General features: G+C 42.4%; 1 protein-coding gene across 1 annotated transcript; it reads right to left on the bottom strand.

The window, feature by feature from the left end:
• Positions 1-2,980: 2,980 nt before the first annotated feature.
• On the bottom strand, positions 2,981-22,073 carry RBM46 (RNA binding motif protein 46). The gene is made up of 4 exons (XM_018557937.1): positions 21,923-22,073; positions 16,526-16,993; positions 10,210-10,989; positions 2,981-3,159 (listed from the first exon to the last, which is right to left on the bottom strand). The coding sequence occupies exons 1-4, from the start codon at positions 22,071-22,073 to the stop codon at positions 2,981-2,983; spliced, it is 1,578 nt and encodes a 525-aa protein (XP_018413439.1).
• Positions 22,074-22,238: the final 165 nt, after the last annotated feature.

The following is a 22,238-nucleotide window of genomic DNA, read 5'->3' as shown; positions in this document are numbered from 1 at the left end:
CAATAATGAAATTATATGGAACCTGGTTCATCAGACTGTCGGAGGGAAGAGCTGTCTAAACAACAAACCAGATTTAAAGGTAAAGGGTGAGTTTACTCTAAAGGGATATGTTAAGTGAAACCTGATGAGCTAAGTCAGTCCCTGGCTTCTTATATACTGAATACACCAATAGGGAGATCTCAAAACCATCATTTCTGACTGACTTGTTCCTGTCCAGTTGTGAGTTTTACATGAAGGGTGAAACTCCCTCACAATGCACAGGTCCAGCAACCCAAATCTCACCAATGGCGTCCTCAAAAGTTGTCAGGTGGTTTAACACACCAGAATCTACTAAAACTTGAAATATCAGTTTCCACTGTGTATTGTGTCAGATAGCATCGCCCCCATTTATATGATAAAATACTCTCTACTGTATATAAGAAAAGTATACATTGGGGAAAATAACTTATCAGTGATCTTTTCTGTTTATGGCAATTTCTTTTTATCTAAATGGTAAAGTGGATCCCTGCTTGCCTAACAATACAGAGAGCCCAAATCCACAACCTACCTCCTCTATATTGAAAAATCCAAGAGAAAGCCGGGCTCACATTTCACCCATTGCAACACACCAACAATAAATTGTACCTGAATAAATGGATTTGGGCTAGCCATAGTCATATATCAGCACCTGTCAGACTTGTACAATTTTGCACAAAGGATCGTTTTAAGCAAGCTACAACTTTTCTGCTAAAATAAAAAAGATACATGTACACATTGTAAATAAGTAAATGCCCCTTCCCAGATATTACACAAACAATGCTTCCAGGGACAGAAATGCTGTGCCCCGACTACAACCACATGCATATTGTGCATGATTTTTCAATTACCCTACAATGAAAAAAACCAAAAACTGTGAAAAGATTGTTCCTACAACAGAAACCAACTAAGAACTACCAATTCCACAGGTTGATTACTTAAGACAATAAAGTTTGCTTATCAAGATTGCTTTGTCATACAGCACACTACTTTTTTAACTGACTCAAAAATGGCATGTTTCAGAACAGCATCTTATGTTTCTTGGATAGTTGTCAGCTCGCAAAAACCGTGTTGCTACCAGGAAAGATCTAAAGCATAGAACTTCTCTAACATGACCCAATAGACTAAATTAATATTAGTAAAACACTGCAGCTTGCATGCTTACATAACATACAATATAGTGAATACAATGCAGGTTGCTTTGGGGAGGAATGAACTAGGTCAAGCATCACTTAAAAGTAAAAAAAAAAAAGAAGCTATTTGATCTAGTATTATAAACTATTTTGACCCATTGCCACCAGCCTTTTAAAAGTAACTCCATGACAAGAGGCAGGGATGCACTCTCAATCTTTTGAACCCTGGGACTGCTAACCGCAACAATCACATGAGTCGTGGAAGGGCTCCCGATCACAATCATGTGATTGTTGTGATTGTACATAGTAACCGGGATCTGTTGGCGACAGCTTGGTCACAGCTCTCAGCACAAAACAGTGGACACATGTCCAGTATGCGGTGGACGGACGTTAAAGCCCACCTTCTTACTGTTGCAAATATATATGAGGCTGGCAGGAATGATTAACTACTGACATCCTAAAACTCAACAAATTAACTTTAAAGTGACACTAAACTCTGGAATTAAATATTCAAAATACATTCAAGTACAATAACAATTTACAAAAATGTATCTTATCTGTGTATCACTCGGCTGCAGATGCTCCAATCATCTCTGAATTGGTGCCGACACTGTCCTTCCTTCTGGAGGGTGGCTACTTTTGTTCCCCATGGTCCCTGTGTTTGTTGTAAAGTAATCACCACTCCAAGCTCGCACTCCTGATGGACTACAATCTCATGTTTAATTAATTTGTATTGAGATTGTAGTCCATCACAGGAGTGAACTTGGAGCAATGACTAACACACACAGGGACCACGGGGAACAAAAGTAGCCCCCCTCCAGAAGGAAGGACAGTGTCGGCACCAATTCAGGATCTACAGCCGAGTGATACGCAAATAAGATACATTTTTATCAATAGTTCAGGTACTTGAATGCATTTTTAAGGTTTAATTCCTGAAATGTATGAAACTTTAAACCTTTTAGTAAATGAACAATAATACTCTACTATGTAACTAATAATAACTGATGACATTGTTCACTAGAGTAACATCACTGAATAAATCAGTCATACTTTGCCTTTAATACCAGCGGACTAAAAAACATCCACTGAAAAACGAATACCACTTATTGACTTTGGATGTTTGCAGACACTTGGAAAAATTAGGTCTATGTTTTTCCTTCACATTTTAAGAACTCATTGCCTTCCAATGGTTCAGTTTCCACAAACGCAATATGTTGGTTTTGTAAAAAGAATTAAAAAAAATAGTAAAAGTGGCACTTCAGCCTACAATAACTATGCAGTTTCAACCTACCTTATATTACTACTATGCATGACATGTCTTATAATATTACTATCTATGTTATTATTATTGCTATGGCAGGCATTCCTGTTAACTTGTGTTTTTTAACAATCACTCCACCAGCGGTGTGTATAGATAACGCACAGCTTATTAAAGGAATCCATGTATTGAGTAAACATGAAGGCTACCATTGCTGACCTACTTTTGTAAAAGCTAGTTTGTTAATGATCTCTGCCTTCAATTCTTTGAGACGCTGACATGGAACAAGTATGCAAATCAGGAAAGTCATAACTCCTGGTTTGTATTTTTGTTTTCCAAGTCAGTGATTTCAGCCAGGTGTTTTCAGATGTCATTAATGGCAGTCTCTGTTCTTCCACAATATCAGTTTCCATTAACAGGAGACAATATGGAAGAGCCAACTTATTTACAATAAAATTCAAGGAAATGCAAAGAAACTTCTGACTGTAGCTTATATATCTATAACATGCAAAATCTATAAAACAATAAATTCTTTTTGAAGTACTACATATTTTTGTAGAAATAGGAAGACTGGTTAGAAATAAAGTCTTTGCTCCATGTGACTTCCTTTAGCCAGAGACAAGGGAGGTGACCCAGAGAAGTTGGAGCAGGAGTAAGGTCTGGATGTATACGAAATTACATTTGCTGTTCCAGCTGACAAAATGGTGTTCACTGGTGACAAGTTATTCGTTGAACCACGGCGAATATTATAGCCTGTAAATGAGTAAACAAAGCAATTAAACGTAGCTTATTTATAAAAGAAACATTCAGACACTCACAACAAAATGATAGTTAGAACTGACAGTTATACTTCTTTACATCAGATAAGACAGTGAAGCTCAGACAAACCGACAACAGGATCGGAATAAATTCCATTTGATACTATTGGAGATAACTAAGGGGAATAAGTGCCTTTGCGTCAAAAATGAATCAAATACGCCCTTTCTGTTTGGAAACTGTGAAGATTGCCATAAACCCCTAGAATCGTTCGGAAGGGGCACTGGCATGAATATTCTCTGAGATATAAAAAGTCCCCAAATTGCCTGTGAGAATGTTGAAGGGAGACAGGGAGCCTTGATATAACAAAATGTGTAGGGGAAAAGGAGCTGAAATTTACTTGGTACCCAAAAGGAGGCTACTTCCCCAAAGAACACAAGCGGCCTCTAAATTTTCCAGAAAGCAGACAGATGTACCCCACTTTTTAGTTCATAAGTAGGGACAAACCTTAATGCTGATTAGGGTATGTTAGCAGATTTAGAGGGTTATTCACAAAGCTGACGAAGGCAGCCGAGTAAACCACCCTAAGTGAGCCGAACACTGTTTGGCTATTCACTTCGGGCTTGTACAGCTGATTTCAGCCGTACATCGGCTGGCTTCGGTTCAGCCAACATGCTCAGCATGTTCGACTGAGCCAAGTGAAGAACATGTTCGACTCAGACGATCAAACATCTGGATCAGCTGAGCCAACCCTCCAGCAGGCTAATCGCTGCTGTTTGGCTTATTCTCATAGGGGCCAAAACGGCAGGCTTGGCTATTCTGCTCTGTACCTCCGTGGTAACGAGCAGAATAGAAAATCAGTGGAAAAAGTAGAAAAAAACAAGTACATTTTTTTTTCAATAAATGGTAAATGTAAAAAAAATTAAGATTTCTTTAAAAATAGAACAAACAACTATGTGGAGCTAGCAGTGACAGCTATCTCCGCCCAACTGTTTCCTATTGGCCGGGACCTGCTAGAGTGATGAATAATAACTTGGCGTCACGGCCAGCTCCGCCCAGTTGTCATTATTTAAGGACAGTTCTGGGTCCCCAGGTAACCTAGGGATGCTGATCTGTTATTGCAACTGGGCGGAGTCAGCCATGGGACCACGGCTGGCTCCACCCAGCTGTCAGTTGCGGGGCTTTCAGCCGACCATTCGGCCGCTTCGGGTGTCACTTCATCTCAGTCGAGCTGAAGCATATGTCTTCGGCTCGGCTGCCTTTGGGAGCTGTACGGGCTATAGTGAAAAGCCCGTACAGCAGCCCTTCGGTTCTACGGCTGATTTTTAGGCTAGCTTTATGATTAACCCTACTAGTGTTCTTAGTCTGTCAAGGCCTCTTGGTCATTGCGGAAGAAGTGAGTGGCTCAGAGTCCATGGAAGACCATGGGGTACATCAAGGATTGTTTGGTAGCAGGAAAGGAAGGAACACTATTAACTTGCTGACTCCTGCTTTTGCGGGTCTTAGAAAGATGTGTAATCATATCTCTATAAAGTTTTAATTATATTATCCTGCAATGCTCCAAAAAGTTGGTAACCTGCAAAGGGTAGACACACTAGCTCGTTTAGCCTAGGCTTTATATCATGGTATTTTTCTGTGCAGTTTACATATGGCCTTGTGGCTATACAATGACTGCATCTGGCTGCTTGTGACATGTGTGCTATGAGTTTCAATGCAACTTAAGTACTGTAAATATTGGTGGCAAGGGGGTGATTGACCTGATACCTGCTGGGGGTATTGCTTGCCCTGACACTTACTGGGGGTTACTGTTGGGCATTATAATTGCTGCTCCTGACACACAAGTGAGTGATACAGCGTCCCTTCTCTCAGCAGCAATCTGTACAGATGCAGAAGGGGATCAGAGGAGTTAAAAATGTAAAGGAAGGTGTTGCTCAGGGTAAATAATTGAAAAGTAGGGGTTGGGGTCTGCTGTGAATTACAAACTGCTGAATTGCTAGGGATGCAATTCATGGTGCTGGTGTGGGTGTGACTACTGAGTATGGCTACCCATCGGAATGAATGGGGCTGCAAAGTGTATGTGCAGTAAAAAGGGGACCGAGGGCCACAGTGAAAACTGCTAAAACAGGGATAAAATAAATAATGGGCCGTGTAGGCTGCCTATGATGCAATTAAGGGGATGGGAGGAAGCTTTAACGGAAAACATGTACTGAAGAAACAGTTGTCCTTTAAGGAGGGGGCATCTTCCACCAAAATGGTTTCAGTGCAGGTGGGGTAGACCACATTGTCAGAAAGTCCTACACAAAGGGATAAAGGGCAGATAAATGTTTGAGAGAGAGGATGAACACGCCAACAGAAGTCTGACTCCATCAGGCAAAAGGAAAAAGGCTGCTTGCAGTACCTGCGGTCACACTGTGTCACAAGCTGTGAAAGTTGACAAATAAACCTTTTTATTGCAGGGGAAAAAAAGCTTTCACAGTAAGGTTATTGGTAGCAGACAACCCAGAAGGCTTCACCAACAGGAAGCTCCAATGCAGGCAAGCAGTTGTCACAAAATTAGCTTTCCCTGTCACAACCAAATTTTATGTTGCAGACAGAACACCCAGTAAATGGGGATTGTGCAAGGGGTATGTCGGCACCTACATTGTGAGTAAAGAAACAGGGTGCTGGGCAAACACAGGGGCAGAGAGGAGATGTTGCTCAGAGCCCTTAGGGGAAGGAAAGGGGCAGAAATAAAAAAAATCTACCAAAAAAATGCCGGCTGAATTTGAAGATGCAGCAATACTGGCCCCAGTGACACCAAGCACCACACTAGCCCCAGTGAATAATAACAGAAGGGAGATTCCTGACAGTCTGGACTTCAGAAAAGCCCTGCAGTGAATCCATGGACAATGAATCTCTGGCCAGACACATTAGACAGCTTCTAGTGCTTACCAGAAGGTACATCCAGTCTTGCCATTGCAGGGCTACCACTGCAAAGATGTTGCAATGAGATCATCCAGTCATTTGGAATAACCTGAGGTGACTGGAAAGACTTCCCAGATTTAACATCCAGCCTAAATCTACTGGATGCTTTAGAAAATTCCTACAAAAAAAAGTCTTAAAAAGAGCAGAGCTGAAAAAAGACCTCATTCGTCCCCAAGCACACAAAGCGAAACTGAGAAGGTTAATGGGAAGGGCTATTGCTGCTGGGGCTGTACTCCACTTTTTGTGCCTAGTGTCCTATCTTCCTGTAGGCAAAAGTAAAATCATGGTTCATTAATAGTAAGTACTCTGTCTGTTAATAGGCAATCAACAAATTACATTTAAAATGACAAAAATCACAGAAATAGCTTAGTGACAGATGGATCCTGCTTTGGTTTTATTGCAGGCGATGTCATAACTTTGCTCCTCTTTATAAATGCTAGTGACTGTCTGTTAATGTTTACACTGCAACCTAATCGGAAGCTGTATACTAAGGAAATCTACTTAAAATGCTACCACACAGTGCATGCTATTATCTGGCCATATACCTTTGATAAAGCTCTCATGTAGTGGGGAACGTGTTAGGGCAAGTGGCTATTATATTCGGTGGAGCCATTTCTGTTTGCCTGTGGAATGGACTATCTTTATAGCCAATATGGAATATACTATCTATCAGCCATACAAGGATGACTGCCTTCAGAAAATGAGGTTTCACCTCTGAACAATCCAGTGTCCACTAAAAACTGGACCTGGGTGAGAATCATACAATACATATCCTCTATATTTGGAACAATGAGCTTCTATAGATGCATGTTGAATACAATGCATTACCAAACAGATTTATTTTGTGAAGTGTGTTATCATATAGCACCTTGAAATATTGGATGCACACTGGGGAACAGGGAATGCCAGCCATTCAGGATGTGTGACATACTGTGAATCACCCTTTTGAATACATATAACAAGGTGGTGTCATGATACAACGGGATTGGTCCCATCTTGAGATACATGCATATGTGCAGGGCTTGAAAATGAACTTGTCCTCTCGTCTGTGATAAGGATGCCAGAGCCAGACGAGTAGCAGCTCATGCTGGTTTCACCGCTTCCCGGCCGGCCGTTGTAATTAAACGGCCCGCCGGGAGCTTATTGGGTGTGAGTTGGCGTTTTTAAGACATTTTTGACTGACTGGTGAGACAGCCTAACATTTGTCAAGCCCTGCATGTGTGAATGTATAGAAGGGACTGTGCCCCACTGATAACAACACTAAGCCCTCGTTCACACCTGACCGTTTTGTAGCGCGTTCTACGCTCGACGAACGCTCTATAAAACGCTCAAACATCTATGTCCCATTGTATTCAATGGGTCTGGTTCACACCTTGACGTATTTCAGCCCGTCCCTAACGCGCGTTTCCATTGGGATACAGCCAAGTAGCCCTCGGCGTTTGTTGCGCGATTTTTTTACCGCGATTTACCGCGCGACAGACACGCATATGCAATACGCCTAGGTGTGAACCAGGGCTAAGGACTCACTGGAAGTCTATATATGATCCAAATATGCATGTTGGTCTGCATGCGTTGTTTGCAACTCATGCTGTCACAGGAGGCTGATCGAGCGGTGTAGAGAGGAAAGCCCAGCCTCCTGTGACGGCGCTGTCTCCACCCCCACACCGCTCTGCCGCACTGTGATAGGCGGCAGAGCGGTGTGGGAGGAGACGCCGGCCGGCTGTCACTTTCTTTTTTCCCCGCGGGAACAGCGCCCAGCGGGGAGAAAAGAAACCAGGGATGCGCCGATGTATCGGCCGAAACATGGCTCTTTCGGCATTATGCCAAAAGTGCCATTTTCGGCCGATATATCGGTGCATCCCTACTGGAAACCATAGCACTGAAGGGAATAGATATATGTTAGACAGAGTCATCTATATGGAGCTATTTCTGAGTCACGTGCACACAAAAGTTAATTGACCGTTTCCTGAATTTACAACCCTTTCAGTCCTACAATATGCTCTACAATCCAAATTGGCATACACATCAGTTGTTTCAACATTTCCAATAGGATTTCAAGTCTTTCCTTGTTTGCAAACAAATTATATTAATCGAGATAGCATTTGCAGCACCAGTATATACAGTATACTGTAGTATCCTGGAAATATCAGTAATTACTGGATGGTACATAGTGGCTCCAAAGACATGCTGGGGATATTTGTTAATGTTTTTAGGAAGGGGGGTTTATGTCATGTTTGTCATATGTTGGTTTAATTATGATGTACAATAAAATTGTGACCATTTTTCATATACAGTGCGGTGAGACTTTTGTGAGTTTGAGTACCACTGGTACTGGAGGTCTGAACATTTTGTTTCTATTTATGTTTGCCAAGCAGTGGACCATCCCCACACATTTCTCTCAAATGATTATATCCATGAGTGGTATTTGATTTTTCAGAATACTAATGACACCCAGTAGGGTGAGGCTATTTGGTAGGAGACACAGTTGAGACCTCCTTGCCTATTTACATATAGCAGTTCATGGTATTAAATAAATGATTGCCAATTCATCGGATTAATGCAGAACTTTGTTCATTGATATGAGTATAGCTAATAAACATGGCTTGGAAAATGTTATGGTATGTCACCAGACAGTCAAAAATGTCACCAGTCAGCATGACCAGACTATAGCCTTGCAATTATGTTAACATTTTTTGGGGGACAGATAGAGCTTTCTTTTAGAGGTATATTATCACCATTGGGGGGGGTTATTTTTTACTATACAATGAAAAAAGTACCGTAAATTTTGAATACATTTTTCCCCCCTACGTTATGTTATAAAGCATCTATTATTACCCATATTTTTGGTAAAATATAAAAGGCGGGATCACGTCGGGTAAATAGACACCAAACATGTCAAGCCTTAAAATTGTGTGCGCCCGCAAAATCGCAACAAACGACCACACTGAAAATTGCCCATAGGCGACGCTTAAAACGCTTTTACCGCTCATCAGTTTAGTGTTATCGGTAATTAATGGCCCTAAAATTATTGCTCACACTCCGACGTTTGCGGTTATATGTAACATGTGTGGCACAATAGGTGCAATCGTTGTTTTCGCACGTAGGCGCACCCGACGCATATCTGCATGTGTATGTGGGGGGCAGAGGACTTAAAAACATTTTTTTTTCTTCTTTTTCAATGCTTCTTAATTTATTTTTTTATGATTCTTTAATTTTTGTATTACTTTTTTTTTTACACAATTTTATTGCTATCACATGGGGGGGGGCTAAGAAGCCCCCTATGTGATAGCCAATTTACATGACAGGTCCTCTTTATGAAGACATCAGGGGTCTCCAAGACCCCTAATGTCACCTAGGGACCCCCAGAGCTTCTGTAGCTGAAAAGTGACACTGAATGCAGGAAGTGATGTAATGTACATCACTTCCTGCATTCCGGGACTGGAGTGTAGATCAAAGGGAGTTCGTGTACTGATCTCCCTTTGATCTCCTGTCACATAGCCGTGCCGGTCCCAGCCACATCGGGCACAGCGGACCTCAGGACCGGCAGTGACAGCTGCTGGTAATACAAGCGATCGGGTGTCTTGAATGTTAAGCTCCCGGCCGTGTAATTACAATGGCCGGCCGGGAAGCTGCTCCTCGGGCTCCGTCGTCCTCTCGTCACAGACGAGCGGATTTTTCAAGCCCTGCTAATAAACAATAAGAAACTGCAATTTATATAGCAACGTACTGCTGTATTCTGCAGCTTTGGCTTTCTGAAATGTGCGTCTGACAACATTCCGTCAGATGACGCTTTCAGAAACTGGTACTGCTAATGCAAACTGTTTCACACAATCCCCAGAGAAGAAAGCGCATGTAGATTAGTTGGACTACAAGTAACCTTCCTTACATCCTTTTCTTTACATGCTGCATCATTGCAGACGTTTTTTTTCCTTCCATTCCACCTCCCCAGGTAATTTCCACTACAAATATATTCTTTCTATAGAATAGTCAGAAAGGCTGGAATTCAAGAAACGGAGCACCACTGGTAATACAACCTACATTCTCTTGCCCAAGTGGGTATCCATTGACATATCTTTCACTTACCTAAATGCAACAATGTAACTTGTGCTGCCAGCTCCTTTGCATCTTCCAATGAGGTGCATAACCTGTCAGGTATGAAGTAGCTCTGAGAACTGTTAGCAACACTTGGAAGTACAACCTTATAAATCAAAAGCAGTTTTCCATCCTGCCCATTAGCTGAAAACAAATAGTATTCAGGGAATGCCATGTTATTTTTGTAACAGTAGTACTCCAGATGCATCACAGCAGAGTGGAAGTGATAAGGTTTTAAAGACTGAACATTTACTGGACTAAGCTTTGTGCCAGGATAAAAAGGATATGTGCCTCTTTCAGGCTCAGAGAAAATGGGACTTTCTCTGCCTCTCTGGGGGGCAGGTAGGCTTGAAGATCTTCCAATAGCTTTCTGTGATACTTCTTCCTGATTTGCAAACAAAAGCAAACTTTCTGAATTCGGACTCAAATGGCCATTTCCCTGTTTCCAATTAGAATCCTTCATCGCAGGTTTAGCCAAAGTAATCTCAATGCTTGCTCCATCAATATATTTCCCATTCATTACTGACATTGCTGTAATGGCATCATCGCGATTAAAAAAATGTACAAATGCGTAGTCTCTCAACTTTTTCACACGTTCAACAGATCCAGGCTTAAATTTATTGAACTCTGCTTTGATTGTCTCTTCTGAAGTCGATATCATCAAATTCCTTATATATAGGACTTTAACTCTCTGCATTGTTTCTTCATCAATCTCTTTCTCTGGGTCCGCCCAGTCTACTTGAATAGTGTGACCCCATAATTGAAAAGTTCCTACAATGATATTGCATTGACACTGACATTAGAACAATTTCAAATATACATACATTTATCACTTAAAGTGATATTAAAGCTTTAGGGTTTTTTTTTTATAACTGGGAAGCAGTCTTTGCAGTATTGCAGATCTTTGGGTTTTATTTAAATTTATTTCTCAATTCCTCGTTTTCTAGTGTGTCCCGCATCCTCTTATCCCCCACCCCCTGCATGGGTGCCGCCAGCAGCTACTGTGGAGGCACCAGTGCACAAGCAGTCTTAAACCTTGGGGGTATACAGCCACCTACAGATGAATTGGACACTGGCAAAACAAAAAAAACTGTAGGCCATCCCAGGATAACCCCTACTACTGCCAACGTATGTTTTATAGCAAAGCAGTACCAAAATCATGAGCATAAACAGAGGGGTGGGATCTGTGTCCCTCAAGGGATACAATTGGGTTGTACTGCTCCCTACAGCATCACTGCACACTGGCAGACAGGAAATTATAAGCAAGACCCCATTTATTCCTTCCTCTACTGCCTGCCTCAGTCTGGGACTAAAGCTGTTCCAAGAGCATGAACATAAACACAGAGGGGGTGGGACCTGTGCCCCTCAATGAACCCCAAGAAAAGGATTTTATAGTGAGTACAACAAATAGGATTTTTGTACTTACCCTAAAATCCTTTTTGTGGGAGTCCATTGAGGGACACAAGAATTTAGATACAGTCAAGTTCTGTTGAAGCCTACAGGAGGATTGGACACTGGTTCAAAGGGAGATCGCTAGAGAGAAGAAAGTATCAGATTGATATCCCGGATTACAGGAGTAGCTCCCAGTATAAAATTGCAAGCAAGGCAGTTGTGGGCCAATGTACACTGGGACAAAATAGCCTAGGCTAATATCTGACCTTTATTGATGCTCAACACGAGACGCTGATTCACCCCTTATGTAAGAAAAAATTGCTGTTGAGCCCCAATCGACTCGCAATACGTGATATCGTCAAAGAGGTTCCAAAGACAACCTCTAAACTGAGGATGGAACTAGAATGATCACCCCCTGTGCTAATAATCCCTTGATGAACAAATGCAGATCCGCCAGCCTCATTATATCTATTTTACATTCTGCTGCCACAACTTTGTGGATGCAGGCTTCTTGAGTTACAACTGGTCCAGTGGCTGGCAAAAAAAAGAAATCATCCTCCCACTTTCAAAGTCATAGGTGGGGGTAGACCTTCATGCTGAAGTGGATTTTGTAGCAGATTTAAAGGTTAAGTTTTGTACGGGTATTTTTTTAGCTCCAGCAGAAAACGGGGATTTTGTGGACATGAACCTTTTGTCCAAGGAGAAGAGTGCCTAGACTTCTGTTTGACATTCTAACCTTTATAGGACAGGAATATAGTATATAGGTAACCTTGCTTACAGTGATGTTCTTTATGGTATCATCTAATTACGCCATTGGTGGGGTAGGCCACTTTTTTAGGTCTTCCACAAACAGATAATGGACCGAAAATCGTTTGTTAAGGTAAAGGTCATGCTCAGTCACTTCTGTTACTTATAAATTAAGTCATCAAAGAAAGGAATGATAGTGAAATACCTTGGCTCCCTGTTTCTGCTTGTGTGAGCTGAAGGAAATGGGAGACTAGCACCGCAGCGGGTGAGCCTTTCAATGCAGACCACACAAATCAAGGTGGAAACCCTCTCCTTTTCCCATGATAGGGAAGCAGGCAACATTCAGGGATTTTAGCAAATCATTCATCCCAATCTATGTAGGGTCAGTTAAAGGGATATCCAAAACCTAGGATGGGTAAAGGCAGTGGTTTCCTTTTAATTGATCTGCATTCAAGTGAGCTAAGGCCTGAACAACACACTAATACAAATCCCTCCATGGTAAACTAAAATGACTGGCGAGGGTCCCAAGGTAGGCAAGTCCATAGCTGAGAGACAGGCACTAGAGTGGTCAAATTTGACATGGCAACCAGGACATAGTAACAGGACTCTGCTTGGTCAGGTCAACTGCTGTGTAAGACCAAGCCTCATTTTTGTGTTGGGCATGTCCACAGCAACTGGTGACACAGAAGCAGCCCTTAAGGGAAGGTAAGTTGTCTAAAACAGAGATGGCCACCATGTTGCTGCATCAGTGTGGCCCATGATCACAGAGAGGGACAGAAAAACTGGGATTCTAGAGGGAGAAGTAGCCACCAGCCACTGAGGATCATGGCACGCCAAAATCACGGCACCATATCTAGTGCAGTCTGACACAACCTGTGACCATGTGGAGGGTGCAATAGAGCCTACTGCGAATAGCCACTGGCTACAATAGCAGCCCAGGTGAAGGGGTGGAGGACCTGCAGCCATTCCCAGGGGCAGCCACTCAACAGCCAGAGTCCAGACAGTTGAGCATCAGGAGTTGGGTAAGATAAGTCTTTGCTTCTTGGATGCCGAGCAAAAACTGGCTCTCCATTGCAATTATGGGATTAAGCCACCAGATGGAACCCACCCCTTGGTTTTGTTTTTTTTATGCACCTAGTGTCCTATTCCTGATGATACTATAACCACCTGGTTCTGGTTGATCTATTGATCAATGGCTGTGTCTCTCACTGAACAATAGAGAACAAAAGAAATTATGTTTTTGCTAAGAGTAGTACAGTAAACTCTGTTATCCGGAATTCAACTAACCAGAACTCTCATCTAAACAGAAAAAAAATCCTGTTTACTCGCATGTCTGCGGCATGTATTATGCTGGAAACGATTATGTGCCAATTTGTCTTAATTGCGTCTATTTGTCTTAATTTGCTTTTGATTACTGCATTTGAATATTAACATGGAGTCAATAGAGAGTTTATGTTATGGTATGGTATAGTATGTGGTATGGCATTAGTTAGACCTATTTTTAATAGTAACTCTCAAGCAACCAGAACTACATTTATCTGGAATCTACCAATCCCCGTTGATGCCGGATAACGGGGAGTTTACTGTAGTTACATTTATTTGCACCAAGCAAGTTGAACGACTTGCAATTGACTATCTGTAATCTGCCAACAGTTTACTACAGATTCATGTTTAAACAGACACTCTGGGCATCATTCTACAGCAATCTGCAGTTATACAAAACTAAATAGATTGGGCCTTATGCTGGAAAATTGTCTGAAAGTAAATCTTTACCTACATACAGTAAATGTTACTGAACTGCTAGCAGGACTTACAGCAGTATTTTTCATTAATAGCTCTCAATCTGTTTTGGTATTAGCCCCTTGTGGTCAGCTGTCCCTCCCTGGAAGGGAGAGGAATATGCAGATCTATAAAGCTGCCCATACACCTTACAATTATCTCCAGACTTTCTGTGGTCAGATGGAAAAGGTGCAACAGATTCCTCCATCTACACTTACTGTGGTCAGATGGGTAATCTCCACCTGGGCCAATCTGTTGCACTTTTTCCATCTGACCACAGAAAATCTGCAGATAATTGTAAGGTGTATGGGCACCTTTAGTCTACTACATTAAGCAGTGATCAGAGAGCTGGATGGGAGATCACAAGGTCTGACCTTGATACATATTCACTATCCAACACAAGCTGATGTGGTATTTGAATAACCCTTTGTTGCCTAACTGCAGTACAGAAAAGTGAGGTCAGAACCTAACCATCTGAATAGAAAACTAGCTGAACAGTTACATTTTTTAGCAGATAAGACAAATCCCAATAATGTATTTCACTTGTGATTGTAAATGTTTGCCTCTCTTCTTGGTATGAATGCCCTCTCTCCCTGAGTGCTTACGAATTTTAAAACCCAGGGTGACCAAATTATGCAAATGTTGACTCAAACTTCAAAGTTGAATTTTGGACAACCCCCTCCTGTAATTCACTACTAATTAGTAATGCCTTGCATCACATTTAGAGATTGATGATGAAGAATCAGTTTGCTGTGATTGGTAAAATAAAATTTCAAATAATGTGTGCTGGCAACATATATTGCATACTGACCAACGTTGCCATGCATGAGTTTCTTCAGCACCCAACCACATAGGGTCCAGTCCTGTATGGTGGGGAAGAAAAAAAGAGAAAGAAGGGGTATGTCAGAGCTCAGTTCTAGAGCTAAAGTCAAGACTTGAAATATTTCGTGGATTTGGTGCTTCCATGATGCTCAGGAAGAAATGTAAGGGTACCGTTAATGTAATATGCTGCAAATGCAGCAATATGTTGTTTTGAAATGCATTATTACATGCATTTACTCATGCTGTTAGTGTATATACATGTTCATTTCTGTCATTTTTTTGCATTTAATATTTGTTCATGTATAATGCAAACTAAGTGAAAAACATTTAGAACTGAGATTTTTGCAGTTGAAAACCAGAAAAGTGTAAATGGGTTCTTAGCAATCGTTAGCACAGGCTTATCCCAAAGTCAGCAATCTGATTCAACTATCATTCAGTGCAGATATGAATTTGATTGATTGCTAGGAGACAACACAAGCAGCTCTTACTTTAGAAACTTTTCAGAATGATGCCCAGTGTCTTTTCAAACATTCCACTATCTGCTGTGGACAGACAGTTGGGCTACCAGATCAAATGTTAAAATTTTTACAGAATGCTACAACAACAAAAAATATTGCATACTATTTACAAAATGATTTACTACTCTGCTTTTATCAAATGTGTCACAAAATGTAATCCAAGGAGCATTACACTTGAAGGGCTTATTCACGCCAATTACAGTTCGTTCCAGCACGGTTTGCTGCATGAACGCAATGTATCGCATCCTGACCAGCTACCTGCGTCCTGCCCGCAGTGCAATCGCCCGCACCAGAACGCGAGGCACAACAATGCTGCAAGCACTGTAGGCGGAGGGAGTGGCTGCGGTGCCATTGACTTGAATGCACCGCCACGCCCCCTCCCACCCCAGAACGCAGGGGGGGTTTAGTATGCGATACGGTGCAATACGGTGTGTTCCAGCAGCAAACCGCGCTGGAATGCACTGAAACTGTTGTGAACAAGCCCTAAGTCCTGGCTTTCCATATATACAATCTATTTCCTTTTAAAATTATGTGCATTCAAGCTGCTTTTACAGCTTTTGCTCTTTTCATTTCAGCCTGAAAACACTTCATGCTTTGCACACGGCTGAGTTGCTTCAGTAAATGGGTTACATAGGAGTTGGTTGTTTTTCCAATTTCCCAATTCATACATGCAAAGTAGTGATCTCCATGTAATTAGCCATCTTACCTTCATGCAATTGCCAGAAAAGAGCGGTGGTGTAATTACCTAATGATCACTGCCGTGTGCCGTGTGTGTGTGTGTATAGGGAGGAGGGTTACAGCAACTTAATGAAGTGTAATTTCCCATGTAAATTGGTATAAGTGAGCTATGAAGAGCAATGCATTAGCCTACTAATTCCACCCTTCCCCCCACCCAAACAAAACAAAAACCTATATTATAATGTGCATTTTCAAATACAATTAGCCACAAGAGAAATTATGTTTAGTTAAACATTTCTAAATACATGAATAAGAATTAATTTATAGTCAATGCTGTCGGTCATTACATCAAATCTACAGAAAATAATCACCTGGAATTAATTTGCGTCTCGCCATTGCTGCTGCTCTATGAGATTCAAATTCCACAAAGGCAAACCCACGGTTTTTGGTTTTGTCACTTGCACTTGGGTACACAATAACATCTACTACTCCATCTGTAACTTTTCTCATTTCTTCCAGTATTTCTTCTTTTTTCTTCTCTTTTGGGATGGCTCCAATAAAAAGTCTGCAGTTGTCTAAGCTAACACAAACTCCAATAAATTTACCAGGGCGAATCTCAAAATTGTTTAGCATTCGAATAGATTGCAAGGCATCTTCTTTGTTTGTGAACATGACAAAAGCATAACCTCTGTTCTCCCCACTAAATTCCATCATTAACCGAAATTCATAGATTTTTCCAGCCCTTTCAAAAACAGGGACCAATTCATCTTCATACATATCACGAGGAATTTTTCCGACAAACACTTCACAGCCACGTGGAGGAGCTGGACCTTCCCACCCTAAAAACATTTTGAATAAAAACATATATACATTCATTTGTTTATAAAGTACAAGAAGAGTTTAGTTTCAATAAATCACAATAAAAATCTCAAAACAACATAGCACAAAGCAACAAGTGACGAGTGTCATATCACCTAAGTGGATGCTAAGGATCTGCACGTGGGTACACATGGGAGACAATAGATCTATACTTAAAATCTTACGTTTGTCTACCAAACAGGCATCCATTAGCACAGTTTAATGTGACAAAACAATCAGTAAAAGAAGGTTTGGACACTATGCATAATAAATGTGGCCGTCCCCTTTTGGTGGCTACAACCCTCCACCAGCTCAATAGCTCAGTTGTTACAAGCTGTGGGAACATTAGAGGAAGCTAAACAGCTTTCCTACAATAAAACAATTCAATCACAGCAACATGCCAGCTTAAAAAGAGCACCTATAGAAGGGAGGGAACAGTGTTCTCCTATGAACCTCAGAGGAAATAGGATTTTTTTTGTACTCACAATAAAATCATTTTCTCTTCTCTTGTGTTCATTTAATGACACAGTGAAGATATCTAGATCATGACAATTGGGTTATAGCGCCACCTTCAGGAGTAGAACACTAGGCAGAAAAAAATAAAAGCACTGCCCGGGGCGACCTCTGCTGGTGGCCGAACCCCCATCTGCTAGCGGTAGCTCAGTTAGTTAAAAAAGCAGTACAAGAACAGCAAAAAGTCACAGCATATCAACTAGAGGGGTGGGTGCTGTGTCCTTAAATGAACGCAGAGAAAATCATTTTATGGCGAGTACAAAAAATCTTATTTTCTTCTCCATTCATTTAGGGACACAGTGAAAATCTTGACCACTGGGATGTCCCAAAGTGGTATGAGGGCTGGAAGCAAACCAAATAACTCCCCCACACAACAATCAGACCACAACAGCCTAGAAGAACCAATCAACTTGTAGGGACCCATGCAATATAAGGCCCTGAAACCACCCAAGCATCTCCGGGGAAACTGGGAGAAGATACGGAAGCCCATGCAGCCAGAAAAACAAGGCAGGCAGGAGAAGCAGCCAGAGGAAAAAAAGAAGTCAGTCCAAGAATCAACCAGAAAACAAACCATCACTTTTGGATCCCCCTCTCGAGTATTAAGACACTGAGACCCCCCCATGAATGATAACAACAACATAACCCAGAGATTGAGAGAGACATGTCCCTGGACGGTACAAAAGATGGTGTACTAGCCAAGTACAGATCTCACGGAGAGAAGAAGGGAACCCCACGAGCAAAGCATAGATACCCTTAGTCATGCTAAAAAAAGAAGCGAGAAGCCAAACAGCATCTGGGACAAAAACATCAAAGTGAAAAAACATGCCTGAGAAATCCTAAAGAAAAAAGCACTGAAGGAGAAGCAAGGAATGCCCCGCAGAAAATAACCTAGTGTCAACGCCCTTAGTTTCTGGCAAATGAAGTGAACCCTCCACAAGCAAATGCAAACCTGCAGGGAGAGACCTGCTACCATCGAGCAACAAAGGGGATCAAGACATCAGATAAACCTCTGTTCCATAGAAACCAGGCAATGCTGAAAAAGAAGAACATTTTTCATGAGAAGAGCAGGATTATCAGAGAGAACAGGGGTGTGGAATTCATATCGCCCGACGCACGGGACATGTAGTTCCGGCGCCGGGCAAGTGTTTTTTTCACTATTTTAGCCTTGCTACGGACAAGTGGCAGGGCTGTTTTCTGTTTTCTTAAATGAGCGCCGAGAGCGGCGCTGCGAGCGGGGGACGTGGAGCGCCGAGAGCGGGGACAGAGCGGAGGGCGTGGAGCCGTGACAAAGCCGGGCGGTTGAGCTGTGACAGGCTCTGTCACCTCCCTCAGCCTGTGTCCCCGGCGGCCGCTGCTCGTTCCTCTAATGAACATTTTTTACAAAGTAAATAAAAATTTAAAAAATGAAAACCAGCCCCGCTGCCCCCATCTGCATGCGAATAAACGCACAGTGTTTTCAACTGCAATCGTGTGCAACCGCTCTGGCAGGGCGATATTGCAGCAGGAAAAATCTGCCTGGCATGACTGGGGTGCCATTAGAAAATAATGGGACTGCTAGCGCGATCAGCAGGGGTGTGCGATCCGTGACTGCCCGGTCATCGTGCACGAAACCGAGCGGATGGCTGGGTGGTCATGGAATCACACACACAACTGCCGATCCCGGTTGAAAACACTGCGCGGTGCATGTCGTGAAAATAGGTACATCTACCTTTTTTTAAGCGATTGCCACGCAGATGTAACCCCATACATGCGGATGCAACCACTGTATGCAACCGCACACGATCGCACATCCTGTCTGCACCAACCCTAAAGGGTATATTCACTTTCCCAAGTAATTTGGGAAAATGGAATTACCCGCACAAATCTCCCTCCCACTATACTTACCTTTCGGCAACCAGTACGGGTGTACTATCTGTACCTGTTCCATGTATTCTGAATTTCGCTCGCAAATTGCAAGCACTCGTTGGTCAACGCAGTCACCTGACGGCACTGACCAATGAGAAGTGCTTCTTAGCACTACTAAATAAGGTTTTAGTTAAAATTATTTTTTTTGTATCAGGACATGTAGATTGTCATGAGGGACAAGTAGATTCTGCCCCCGCTTTAGTCCTTGGACAAGTAGTTTTTTTTTTTATTCCACACCCCTGGAGAATCCACAGAGCTTCTGTCAGGAGTCTGCTCAGGTCAGAAGACCCCATTCATCTGGACTAGCAATAACGATTCCTGAAGTACCCACCTTGTGAACCTGTGAAGTAGCCAAGAGAGCAGTTGTAGAACAAGAAGGTCTAAGCGCAGGCTACACTAAACCATCGAGCCATGGGAGCACTCACTGCTACCACCCGAGAATCCCTGATTGGGGAACAACCTGCCCAGTACACAGTTAGGTAACAACAGTGATGCACTGCCCTCGGAATCCTATCTAATTGTAAGCAGCTGTGCTAGACACTACAAATTAGTGACTAGACACTACAAATCTTAATTAAAAACAGCACTGCGCTAATATCAATATTGTGATTTATAATGACACAGTGAAGATATCTAGATCATGACAATTGGGTTATAGCACCACCTTCACACAGCAGTGGGGGTGGACTGAGGGAACCCACAGACCGCTCAGGGCCACACAGGATGGAGAAGGGATAAAAGAAGGACATTCTTATATTCACCATAACCCGACAGGGAAGAAAACGGGGTACCTTCCCCATGACAGAATGCTTCTTCGCTGGAATGGGGGTGCTATCCGCCTGATGGGAAGCTGTGACAGAGCAGCAAGTCACTTGGTCATATGTGCCCCCCCTCAGGAACATTAAGCGGCTGCCCGAAGATCCAGGATAATGTTGTTGCAGTCAACTCTGCATGTGGCTAAGAAATTGCATGCACTCAATGGCTGAGCTGGGGGGCCTACAGGGGTCTATATTGTCTAGCCTCTCACCCAGCTCAGCTGTTGAATGAAGATCTTAAAGATTAAAATAAAAATACTCTGCAAAAAGAAAGTGAACTAAGATTCCCAGGGAGCCTAGATCCTTACTCCTTCATACTAGGCGAAAACCTGAGCTGCCTCTAGCAGATGGGGGTTTGGCAATCAGCAGGGGCCGCCCCTAGACTGTGCTTTAGTTTTTTCTGCCTAGCGTCCACTGTCGTCCTTCTGTGTCCTTAAATGAAAGGATGAGAAAAGGATTTAACAATTTGTACGCAAACTCTTTTTTTCTCTATCTGCCAATGAAGAGTACAACAAGAACATTTATGGAGCTAGGGGTCTGCATGCATTCAATGGCTGAGCAGGGGGGACAACAACGATCCATGTCATCCAGCCTGTCACCCAGTCCAGCTGTTGACTGAAGGTCTATAAGACTGAAGAAAATAAAAACTAAAAGCAAAATTCCCTGCAAAAAAATAGAGATCTAAAAGCTTAGGTCTTCACTCCTTGACACTAGGCAAAACACTGAGCTGCCTCTAGCAACTGGGGGCGGGTTTGACCACCATCAGGGGCCACACCCAGGATGTACTTTTGTTTTTGTGCCTAGTGTCCTACTCTTGAAGGCACTATTACCCAATGGTTGGGGATCAAAATCTCTGCTGTGTCCTTCAATTAATGGAAGAGAAATCAGATTTCAAATAGCCGCAATATACCAGCCGAAGTAAGTGGATGAAACAGGAAATGCAAAAGCTGAAATTTATGCGGAACGTTTTCTCAAAGGAATTTCAAGTCGACAGACAAATCTCTATAGACAGTCTCTTATGTAGGGCTGCAACCAACTTATTGTTTAATCGATAATGAGAATTTTTGTCAACTATTCTCATTATCGATTAGTTGGTGTGGATCCGCTAGTTCTCTCCCCCACGCTAGTAGCCGGTGCTTCATTGGCTCTGTGTCCCCTCCAATCTCCGCTGCTCTTAGCGGGGATCGGAGGGGACCCAGACCCCTGCAGCTGGTGCCCAGTGGGGAGGAGAGCTCTCCAAACCAACCCCCTCTCCACTGCTCAGCTACTCTCTTCTCCCTGCTGGGAGCCCGCTACATGCTGCAATCTGTGTCCCCTTCGATCCCTGCTGCTCTTCCCCGCCTGTGTTGGCTGAGGCAGCGGGGATCGGAGGGGACACAGACCGCTGGAGCCAGCGTCCAGCTGGGAGGAGAGACCGGCTGTCAGCCAACACCACAGTGACTCTACATTAGGTGCGATAGCCAGCCTGCTATTGCAAACAAATTGTGTATGCAGTTTTATTCAGATGTACTTTATGTTTGTAACACTCTATTTGTGTATTTGAAATAAAAGATGATTTCATTTTTTTAGCAAAATAATCGACCAACTAATCGATTATGATAATAATCGTTAGTTGCAGCCCCACTTTTATGCTTTAAATGTAACCCCTTGTTGTGAGACTTTAAAATTCAATGGTACCTGGAGGAGGGCCCCCAAATTTACGCTGTCCATTTTCTTGTACCATATTGTATCCAGTCCTTTCCATTAATGCTAATAATGCTGCTTCATTCTGTGCTGCAAGTTTAACTTTGTTGCATCCGTTCAGGATATCTGAACATTCTTCATTCATTGCTGCAAAGTCACCTATAAAATATAAAACACTGCTAATAAAGAGATATAGACAACTTCTATGAGATCTAATAGGCTAGTACATTTAGTACAGAAACTGTAACATTAGATCTGTCTCTGGTACAAATAACAGTATAGCACAGTGATATTTTTATATATATATATA

This window comes from Nanorana parkeri, unplaced genomic scaffold (assembly GCF_000935625.1).
Source record: "Nanorana parkeri isolate BGI_ZX_2015 unplaced genomic scaffold, ASM93562v1 scaffold311, whole genome shotgun sequence".
Taxonomy (NCBI): Eukaryota; Metazoa; Chordata; class Amphibia; order Anura; family Dicroglossidae; genus Nanorana; species Nanorana parkeri.
The sequence above is the reverse complement of the archived record's forward strand: the minus strand, read 5'-3'. Positions and strand labels throughout refer to the sequence as shown.

Bases quoted from the DNA above. Each gene is read 5' to 3' on its own strand.
- RBM46 (XM_018557937.1), bottom strand. From the start codon at position 22,073: ATGAATGAAGAATGTTCAGATATCCTGAACGGATGCAACAAAGTTAAA. The intron at 16,994-21,922 runs GTACCATTGAAT...AAATGTTTTTAG, and splicing joins ATTTGGGGGCCCTCCTCCAG to GGTGGGAAGGTCCAGCTCCT. The intron at 10,990-16,525 runs GTGATTATTTTC...ATATCATTGTAG, and splicing joins GAGACGCAAATTAATTCCAG to GAACTTTTCAATTATGGGGT.